The 11272-nt window shown below is 37.0% G+C and overlaps 1 protein-coding gene across 1 annotated transcript in view; it reads left to right on the top strand.

Moving 5' to 3' along the window:
- Positions 1–4496: 4496 nt before the first annotated feature.
- The window catches only part of LOC112518263 (trigger factor-like), a 17029-nt gene continuing 10253 nt past the window's right edge, over positions 4497–11272 (top strand). The window contains exons 1-3 of the mRNA XM_025125899.1: positions 4497–4556; positions 4658–4760; positions 5097–5316. Coding sequence (XP_024981667.1) covers positions 4497–4556; positions 4658–4760; positions 5097–5316 — 383 coding nt within the window. The remainder of the gene's footprint in view (positions 4557–4657; positions 4761–5096; positions 5317–11272) is intronic.

The raw sequence follows: 11272 nt of genomic DNA, 5'->3' as shown, positions 1-11272 counted from the left end.
GGACTAACCTGTTTTGCAGGTCTTCATACCTCGCAAGATAAAGGCAAGGGAAAAGTTTAGAATGAATGACGTTTAGTTATTCAAAATGTATATGAAGAAAGTATTTTGTTAATCTGTATTTTGTAAACGATGTTATATTTTGTGTTATGAGTATGATGATGTGGATTATCAGTACATAGAATATGTGGGTTGTTACATCCTATCCCAGTGGATACAGTTAGCCGGGTACCCACATCTGCTATCGACATTCATTCGTTGAATGTTAGTATTGAAACAGACATAGCTAGCCCAGCTATGCATTTGCACACCCCTCCCCGCCACTCAACTGCTTCTCACCAAACAGTTGTTTCATCTTTTCACGGGGACTTAGCATATAATCTATCTGCTTCTCATTCAGAGAATATAGATATTGAAGATAGTAGGCCTATGCCCCAGCCTACGACATCGATTCTGTGCACATCGAGTCTAGAGCCGATACACTTAGGTACACATGAGTCAAGAGCATCTGTTGCTCAACCTGCAGTTCTTAGTGAACTTTCCAGAACGACCAGAGTGGAGTCTATTGACTTACCACTAGGACAGGTCGAAAGTCCTACCAATGCTAATATCACGCCAACACTGAACGTAGGGACAACAGTTTTTCAACTGGTAATCTAAGTGATCCAAGTGTGAGTCTACCCGACTTTGTATCAAGGAAGTATTTGGACAGCGCCCTAAAAGCTGTTCAGGATCACATGGAAGCTCAAATTCTTAGTCTGAAGAGAATGATGAAGGGAAAGAAGTCGGTAATTGATGAACAACCGTCTGTGCCATCACCACCACCACCACCACCACCTGTGCCTGAGCCACCGAGGGTACAAGAACAATCGGTGGATGAGCTTAAATCGTTGTTGTATGCAAAGCTTATGTCTACTCAAAATCCAGATACGGCTGATGCAAACTTGGTTGGGCTCCTTCGACAACTTGTAGATGAAAACCCAACTGTTCGAGCCTCAGAGTTTTTGGCCTTTCAAGATGTAGTTGCTTCTAATTTCTCAAAAGTTAGCAAGTTAATTACATCCAACACTCAAGCTTTAAAGAATTCCATTGATGCCCTATCCAAAAGGGTATCGATCTTTGAAGACATGTGTCGTACTCAAGCCACCTCCTTGAAAAGAAGGCATGATGATCTCGATGATCCTAATCATCATTAGGGGGAGAGAAAAAGACAGAGGCTGGTTGAGTCGTCTGTTCATGTTCAAGGTGTTGAAAGGGAGCCAGATTCTGAAGCGGTTAATGTTGAAAGGGTTGTTCCAGAAAGAACAAGGGAAAGGACTACAGGCCCAATAATAGTTGAAGAGGAGATTGCCAAGGAGACAAATCCTATGATCGAGCCAATGGTTGAAAAGCCGGTGGACTCCACAGTAGAGACAAGGATGATTTTGGATTTGTTTGCCAATGTGGCTTTAATGAAGCTTTTTCTAAAGAACTGGGTGGAGTTCAAGACTTTGGTGAAGATATTAATAATATTGATGGATCATCTGGAATGTACTTTGACTTTGAAGCTGACATTAATGAAGATGATCCAATCTTTCCATTCCAGGGTGATCATCAGATTTCTTCTGAACCTTCCACCGCAGTTGATCACGATGCTTCAGAAACTCTGAAAATGGCGTATTATCCTACAGAGATTTTTACTAAGAATTACGTGCCGTTTGCAATACGAGCTAATGTTCCAGGTTACGACAGAGCACGAATTAGAGAGCCTTACCTGGAAGACATCTACTTTGGTATCTTTCTTTGGCACCGTAAAGCTCTTAACACATAAAATTATTGGGATTCACAAAGAAACCCGAGATTATCGTTTAGAGTATAAGCATTTTCTCAAAGCGAGGCGCCTTCCGATTAGCCAAGTACGGACCAGAAATCGCATTGTCTTCATCAAACAAATTGATGCCAATAGACTCCTTAGAGTTTGGTATCCAGTGTTTACAGTTACAAGACAGGAATCACAGGATGGATGGGTCTGGATGTTCAATGAAGCTGATTTCTCTAATCTCTATTTAGAGGATCTGGAGCACATGTATCATGAACTACAAAATCTGACAGTAAGAAGAGAAGGAGCAGTTATTGCTCTAGAGGCGATCAAGAGATATATGAGGAGTCATGTCAAAGTATCGGTGGTTCTAGACATACAAATGGGTCTTGAAGACAATCAGAAGATCATTAATTTGAAAAGACCAGATCAAGAACTTGATGATATTGAAGGCTATCCTCTTTACATTATACTTGAAGATCCGAAGTTTGGTGTGATCTACGATGCTGAAGATCGGATAAAGAAGTTTATGAGATTCAGTGAGCTGAACAAGTACAATGATGGTACTATAAGGATGGTGCATCGGGCGCTATAGAAGATCAAAGATGACAATGATAAAGTCGTGGAATCAGAGAGAATGAGTCCGAAGGAGAGGTATCTTCTAATTAATGCTCTGAACCTGCTAGATGACAAGTTGCAATACCGGAGTGCTTTATGGAGGCTTGAGACACTTCTTGGGCTAAGAAAGTCAAGATTCACAATGTCTCGAACTTGAATCCAAAGGAGGAGATTGTTGGGTTCAAGATTATGCTTAAAATGATTGTATTCAAGTTCACTCATTTTGTAATAGTTTTGTTATAGTTAGCTTTACTACTTTCCTTGTATAAATAGTTTTTAGTAGGTTAATTGTAATTAGTTCATGCTAATCATTTTGTAATTCTCTCTCAAGAAGTACATATACAAACTTGGTGAAAATCTCTCTTTACTCTCAATTGTGTTCTTGAAGAATTTATCTGATTGTGATTGATATTTGGGATTCACAGAGGAAGCTGCTACATTCCTCAAGAACTCCCCTATCTCCTTCGCTATCTCCCATGAACCCATCATGGTGAAGGAAGTTCTTCAGCAGTTCTGGCTTACTGCTAAAGTAGTTAAGGATACTGACAAGACTGGACAACAGGTGGAGAAAATCTTCTCCACCTTCAACAGGATGACTGTCAGTTTCGGCGTTGCCACACTAAGGACCGCTCTCTGTCTACCAAAGGGTCATTATGCATCTGAACCTTCCACTGAAGATATCATCTCCTGCTTGGATGATATTGGCTACGCCTGACCAACATTGAAGGATTCCAGCGATCTCCTCAAATCGCTTTCAAAAATTGAGAAGAACTGCATGTCTACGGTATAGCAATTCTTGTTTTTCCATTTCATCCAATGTATGGGAGGCAAAACTAGTGGACAGGATCAAGCGTCCAGAGTTGCTTTGAACATTGGCGTCTCTGTCATTCGTCAAAGAAATCAACTTTGCCGGCGTGATCTTTGAAGATCTGGTGCTGAAGCTGAACAAGCGCCAGAGAGAGAAGGTAGTTGTTGGGTTCAAGAATGTGCTTAATTTTTGTATTCAAGTTCTCCCATTGTATTTGCTTTGTAATAGTTAGTCTTTGTTAATTTCCTAGTATAGATAGTCTTTAGCTTGTTAATTGTAATTAGTTCAGATTAGTTGTTGTTAATCATTTTGTAAAAACTCTCTCAAGAAATATTACTTTCAACAATGGTGAAAATCTCTCTACTCATCTTAAATCTGTTCTTGAAGGATTAATCTGATTGTATATGATTTTGGGATTATCAGTAGTACCTTACACCAGGTTCTTATCCATGGTGTTTGCTAAGATATTTAGCAACAAGTGCTCAACAAAAGGCAACCTGCCCATCTACAAGCTTGGATCCATAATCTTGGATCATAAGTTGAGAACTGAAGACGTTGCACTCTACTCAATTGTGCCTGCATATCCTTCTTCAACTTCTCCAACTGTGCCAGTATGTCCTTCTTCCCTTGCTCATGTGGTCAAGACTAAGGAAAACCCCCCAAAGTCTATCCCAAACACCACCTCCCTTTCTTCTAAAAGAACCTCCTCACACACCACTCTTGGTTCTCCATCGAGGGCCAAGAAAGCCAAAAAGGGGATAACCACATCTCTGACTGTTACCTCTCAAAAGGTTCCAGCTATTGAAACTAGCCTTAACCCCGAGGCACCTTTAGCTTTATCTCCTCCAATCTCTTCAGTGATTTCTGCAGTCACTGCGTACTTGTGGCTCCTATCCCAACCGCCTCAGTGACCCAAATTACTGAAGGTGTGAATATCAGCATAGCCACTGCTAAACACCCACTTCCACCATTCTCAACCATCTTCTACTCTCTTCCTTCTTTGGTTTCCACACGTGCTCATGACTCATTATCGATTGTCCTCGTTGATGATGAAGCACCCACCACAGGACCTAAGTTTCTCCTCTCGAAACACCTCAGTCAATGGAAGCCTATCCTCTCGAAGGCAACCTAGAGAGAACCAGCATCAATCCTTCAGATGGTGCTGATGAACCCTCAGGTAATCTTCCAACCTACCATTTCATTTCTTCTAACCCCGAGCTATCTTTTGCTCACCCATCTTCTTTTTTAGGTCCTTGCGATGAAGGAACGCCAGCCATGGAAGAAGAATATAACATGGCTGATGACGTGAAGCTGCTACTTCCGGCCGTAGAGACTGTCTTCATAAAAATGAATATGAAGTCCATAAAGGCATTCCTCTCAGGGATGAAGTTTTCTCTTACCTCTCACATGTCAAAGCTAATGTCAATGATGTCAAGGAACAACTTTCTACGGTGGAAGTCGTTGTACGCACCAACGCTAAGGTTATCACTGCTCTAAACAGCAAAACCGATGAAGCGAATGCTCAACTTTCCAGGCATGGTGAGTTGTTGTGGCAGATACTGGAGCTTCTTCAACGTCCAGTACCAGTTCCTATGCCCTCCTTCACAGCGATGGATCGCCTCTCGCTGGATCAAGCTCTTGAATTTGGTCTTCTTCAAGCTAGATTGTTGACCATGCTTGAATAGTGAATGGACATCATAGCCTTAAGTCTTGATAACCTCTTCTCTCGTCATGCTGATGACAAAGCAGGGGAGAAAGAATTGGATGTTGTTGCTGCTGCTGTCCCTACAACTGAAGCTGAAGCTGAAGCTGATGCTCCTAGAGCTGAAGCTAATGAAGCTGAGGTTGTTGATGATACCATCACTTCTCATGAAGCTAATAAAGCTGAGGTTATTGATGATTCCGTCAGAGCTGATGCTGAAGCTCATGACGAAGATGTTCCTATCAACCTTACAGCTGATGCTGGTGATGAAAACAATGATAATGAAGACGATGACAATGAAGATGATGATGACTCTCCATCCCGTCCTGACGCTAGAAAGGATCTCGATGGTGATGATGATGAAGACGACAATGACAACGACTTCACGATTCAGTACCCCAAACCTGCCAGCGCTCTGAAAGAAGTCTTTCTCAGGGATTCTTCATCCCAGGGGAAGAAAGAGAAAGAAAAAGAGAAGGAGACTTCAACAAAGAACCAGAACACCGCCTTAAAAGACAAAGGTGTTGCTGAAGAAAGAAATCTCAAAGTTCTCTCCAAACCTGTCGTGCCTCATGATACCGAATTCTTCAGGTTTGCAACAGTCACTTCCTTTTGTCAACTCTCTACTATTCCTTCTACTACCTGCAGTCGGCTAGAAGAATGGGTACCTGAAAACCCAACTTCGAATGTTCCTAGTGACCAACAGATGATTCAGCTTAAGGAGTCACTCGACCAAACTAGAGTAAAAATTCCTCTTCGTACCTCTAGTCGTGGTGAATTTGACTTCCTATCTGAAGCTGAAAGACTCAAGGCACTCAAGGCTGAGGAAGAACTCAATCTTCAACGACAACAGACTGAGGACGGCCTAAAGCTGGCCAAGTCTCTTGCTGCTCAAGTTCTTCCAAAGAAATTGTCTAAAAAGATGGTGAACGTTGTCAAGGCACAAGCTAAGTTGTTTTCCATTGCATAAACTGAACGTGAAAAGGCAATGAAATTGAACGACCGAGACAAAAAATGGAGCGAAGATCATCTGAATAAGAGAATACGTCCTCACCGCATCTCAAACATCACAATCAATGGACGGATGAAAGATGGTGGACTTCTCATCTCCATGCTCATCATCAGAGACAACCTTGAAGTTGTCACAGAGTATCCCCTACCTTGGACAATACGGCTACAGTGAATGGATGGAAATCCGCCAACCCATTCAACGCTCACAGTCAAGGCACAAGCCAATCATTTAAGACATCCTCAGTGAGCTGATCAAGAAGATGTCCAAATTCATTGATGTACGTACAAAGCCGTCATTGAATAAAGGTGGAAGAAGAAAACCTTCAGATCCTAACGATGAACCAACTCTGAGGAATGAACATGAAACAAAATTCTCCTTGGACGAAATCCTGAAGGATTCGAAGAAGCCAGATATCTCCATGTTGAACCTCTCTTTGCCAGCGAAGGGTCCTTACATACCCAACACTGTGCATCTAAAGCCTGTGTTTGGATTTATATTCCTTGACTATGAAGGCGAACACAGCTTCCAGAGAGTGTCTGAGTTTAATCTTTGTCCTATGGAATATCTTTCTTATCTAAGATATTGGTTGGACAATGACCTTTATGGTGAAATGATAGACTGCAAGATCAGAAGAGAATTTCTACGTCGAAAGATGCTTGGAGAAGAAGTACCTGGTTACATCGACTTCAACGACTTAGATTAGTTATAAAATTTTAGTCTTGTAAATTTATCTTTCATTACAAGCCTTATTTTTCTATGTCTGTTCTTTCAGTGTACAACTTATATGTAATAAGTCTAGAATATACTGACTGAAACAGTTGTAATTCTCCTTTAATTAATATAAGTATTTCATCAGCCTCACTGGAAAAGATCCCTGAAAAGAGTAATAGGGACACGTGTCTATGAATTCCAGTATGCTCTCACAGTCACTGACAATCTTCAGTCAGTGAACATGCTTTCAGTTTCAGTTTCCCTTATTGTACTTTTTCTTAAACTTGTAACTTAAGAAAACTTATAAAGTAAAAAACTGCATCACTGAAAAAGATCCCAAAATAGCTAAAAGGGACATGTACTTTATATGTAACTTTCCTTACTATTAAACCTTAAGGAAATTTTCTTTATGTTGCTTTGTCATTATCAAATAGGAGGAGATTGTTGATCCTCTCTCTCATTGATTTGATGATAATCTCTTTTACCTTTCGAAGTATTATTGTTTATGTCTTTTCAGTTCCAGCGATCATCACTGAGTCTGTTCAATGATCGCTGAAACACACATTGTAATCCTACAACGATAACGATACTTCAATAAGACAAAACTCACACCAAAGAACCTTCAATGAATGTCGAAGATTGAAACTGAAGATTAGTGACTGGCGCGTTCGTGATTCGAAGTGGTATTCAGTGATTACAACCTAGTCAACATATGTGTGAAGACTGCACAAGCCTTAGTGAATGCTGAAGAGACCTCCAGCGTTATTCCAGCATTCAACGATCAAATGAAGCTTGCCATGCACGATTGTTTTTGTCTTGTCCTTCCACACACAAAGGACAAACCCATACCCTTTCAAGAGTATAGTACTGCATGGAGCCGACTAGTCGACTTTGGTGCCAACCAACTCCACGAAAGGATGTCTACTCATGAATAGACAAATGTACTATTCACTGTTGCAAAGGACAAGCTTTCCTCTTAACACTTGACGTGTGTTCTAACCCTTTTGATTTGCATTTAATGTAATAGGTATAAATAGCTGAGTACTCTCCTCATGCACTACACATCTATCTACAGAACACATACGCTTATCTTCAAGTTAGAATTTTTCTCAAAATTCTAAAGTTCTTACCCAAGAAGAACATATTTCTGTCTTTATCTTTTCGGCAAATTTCTTATATTTGCTAAGTATATTTGTGTGTAATCTTAGATTGTTTTAGATAGGTTATCTTTACCTTTTCTATTTCAGCAAACAATCTGCAAAAAATATGTATTGATCCTTCTATATCAATATATATATATATATATATATATAAATATAAAAGTTTTATGTGTTTGTATTCATCCCCCCTTCTACAAACTGTTCCTCTAAACTCTTGTAGATCCGGTTGGAACGAACAACTTTATAAAAAAATTCAACCAATCACAATCCATCTTAGTATTAGGTTCTACTCTATCTAAGAATTTAATGTTAAGGGTATATGGGTAATTTTATTTTCTTTTTTAACTCTTATATCATTAATTTGGAGTTACAAGATCTATAAAATCCCATGATTTTTGCATTTTTAATATTGATCATGTGATTTTTTTCATTTTTTAATATTGATCTTCCGTTTTTAATATTTATAAATTTGTGATTGGTGGAGGAGATCCGCTATTAAAGTTTTTTATCGTTCAAGTAATTATGGATAAAGACATTAGAAAACAACACGACAACATTGAGAAAGTTAAAATTGTTTATGGTGATAATCAGAGTTCGAGACCGGAAAGTGAAGTAAATAATCAAGGCGAGTATCTCTTACGTAAATATCCTTGGACTACTATGTTCACATATGTTTGTAAAATTATAAGGGTAATAAATTAAATTTATAATATACTAATCTCTAACCTTATATTTTAAAACTCATGAATGATATCACGTATTCAAAGTTTTTTTTGAGCCATTTTGAATATCATCACTTCCATAAATTGTAATAAACATAAAACAACAATCTCTTAAATTAAATAATCTTTTTAAGTTGAATGATTTATATGTTTTTTCGAATGACTATTTGTGTAAGATTTTGAGTTCGAATTATTGAGAGATAAAGTATTTAAAAGGGCTTAGAAAGTCTGTCCAATATTCGAAAGCATCATTAGCTTACATTCTGGTAGAAAATAGAAAAATCTAAATTATAAAAATGTAATATAATATTTTAAATTAAATATAGCAAAAATAAGATATATTAAGGAAAAACCATGATTATAAAAAGGGAATTTTAATTTTTGAAAATAGGTTTCTAAAGAGTAAAAAATCTTAGGAGTTGTTTGTTTATCACTTAATAGTTCCATTAAGAGACGATCTCTGAATCGTTAAGAGGTGAATCTTGTTTGGCAAAAAAAATTTGTCTCTTAATGTTCTTAATGGTTCTAAAACACTCTGAATAATTTGGTATCTTGGGCCTCCCTTAACCATTCAACACCCTAATTTTATTTCTGAATAATTGCTAAACAATTATATTTCATTTTGCACTATATTATAAGAGTGTTTTAATCATTCTGACCACTTAATAATTCTGCACTAAACCGTTCAACAACTGCCAAACAGCCCCTAATATTGTAGGGATTTGAACCCCGATTTTAACATTTATATAATAGGTTGCTTAATTTTGTTTAAGAAGATATATTCTTTTTATATTTGACAAATTTAAATTATATATAGAGAGGGGGGGTAAGATCAAATGTTAACCAAAGTTTTTGTGTTAACTTTACAAACCATTTGAACCAATCACAATCCATGTTTCTATTATGTTTTTATCTAGCTTACAATTTAATGCCAAGGGTAGTTGAGTAATTTCATTTTTTATATAACTCTCATATCATTAATTGGGAGTTACAAAATCATAAAATTCCTAAAAATTTGCATTTCTAATATTGATCTTCCATTTTTATTGTTTTATGAGTTTGTGATTCATGGAGGAAACACGGTGGTAAAATCTTCGGTATCGTTCAAGCTATTATGGATAAACGCATTGGAAAAGAATTCGACAACTTTGAAAAGATTAAAATGGTTTATAGTGACAATCGGAGTTCGAGTGCGAGAAGTGAAGAACATAACCAAAACAAATGTCTTGGTAATGGATTAATATTTTATTATACTTGTTTTAATCGAAATTATGTTCATTATGATGCGTTGTGTTTTTTGTAGTTCATATTGTGTTGGTAGTTTTTTCTTTAATTATTAATACGTACATAATTCACATGTTTAAATGGAATTCCATGCACGACCCATTTTCATATGGTCATATAACCAACTTTTATGAATCATGAACCATTGTGTTCATATTACTACTCTCATTTTAGTATATATAACACTTAATGAACGAAATTTTGTGTCATATGAACAGTTGTGTCATTTTTGAAGCTTGATCCCAAATCTTTATATTTGTGTAAGTGCTTGCACCTGGTATTTATATATGTCAAATTGTGTAAGTGATTGCACTCGGTGTTCATAGTATGGGGGTTATGTGTTCATATATTTTCTATGATATTCTCTTCCTATGTAGCTTGATCATGTTCACAATTGTATATTGACGTATATGTGCATGTATGTTCACATGTTACGAGTGTACGCATATGTGAACATGTGTTCTTATAATGTTTTTGAATTTGTGACTAGTAGAGGAGACCCGGTAGTAAAGTTTTCGGTATCGTTCAAGCTATTATGGATAAACCCATTGTTCATAATGAATGAACTATTGTTCACAAGTGTTCATATGTACACTAGCTGCATATCTCAAAGTTGGCTCGCTCATTAATCTATTCATAATTAATAAACTATTGTTCACAAGATGTTCATATTGTGTTCATATGTACACTAGATGCATATCTCAACATCGACTCGTTCCTAAATGTGTTTATAATGAAGGAACTATTGTTCACAAGTGTTCATATTGTGTTCATATGTACATTAGTTGTATATCTCAACATTGGCTCGCTTCTGAATGTATTCATAATAAAGAAACTATTGTTCATACCTGTTTTTTATTTGTTTTCTTTCGTGTAGAAGCTATTCTTATTATGTTCATATTTTGTTCATAAATGTTATACAGTCCAAGTTCATATATATGTCAATTTTTGTTCTTATTTGACACAGTGGTTCATATATATATATATGTAATATTCTGCTTGTTATTTCAGGTTTATATGTATATATATATATGTGTATTATATATATATATATATATATGTTTATGGTATGTATGTGTGTGTAGTATTATTTTAATTCAAAAATATTATTATTTAAAAATWAGGGGAGGTCGGCTAGTGAGCCGCCCATCACCTCTTCTTGTTTTGTGTTGGTATAAATAGATTTTTGTGAAGTAAAAGTACACACACATACTATATTTAGAAARATTTTCTCTGAAGAATCAAGAGGTTTGCACCGGAAAAGGATTCAAAAAGCTTTGATTCTCGATTTCTAAAGGTGAGTGTATTAAGAGCTTTGGATATGAATTGCTTACATACAGTTTGATAAGCATTTGGAACTGGTTTTTCATGAATTTTGTTATATTTTATGAGAAGTYCTTGCTTAAACCGTTCAAGTGTTGTCCGGATTGAAATCCGGACAATTAAACCGCTTGTGCCTT

Source organism: Cynara cardunculus (assembly GCF_001531365.2).
Source record: "Cynara cardunculus var. scolymus isolate 2C chromosome LG 9, CcrdV1, whole genome shotgun sequence".
NCBI classification, from domain to species: domain Eukaryota; kingdom Viridiplantae; phylum Streptophyta; class Magnoliopsida; order Asterales; family Asteraceae; genus Cynara; species Cynara cardunculus.
This window is presented reverse-complemented; position numbering and strand designations above follow the sequence as displayed.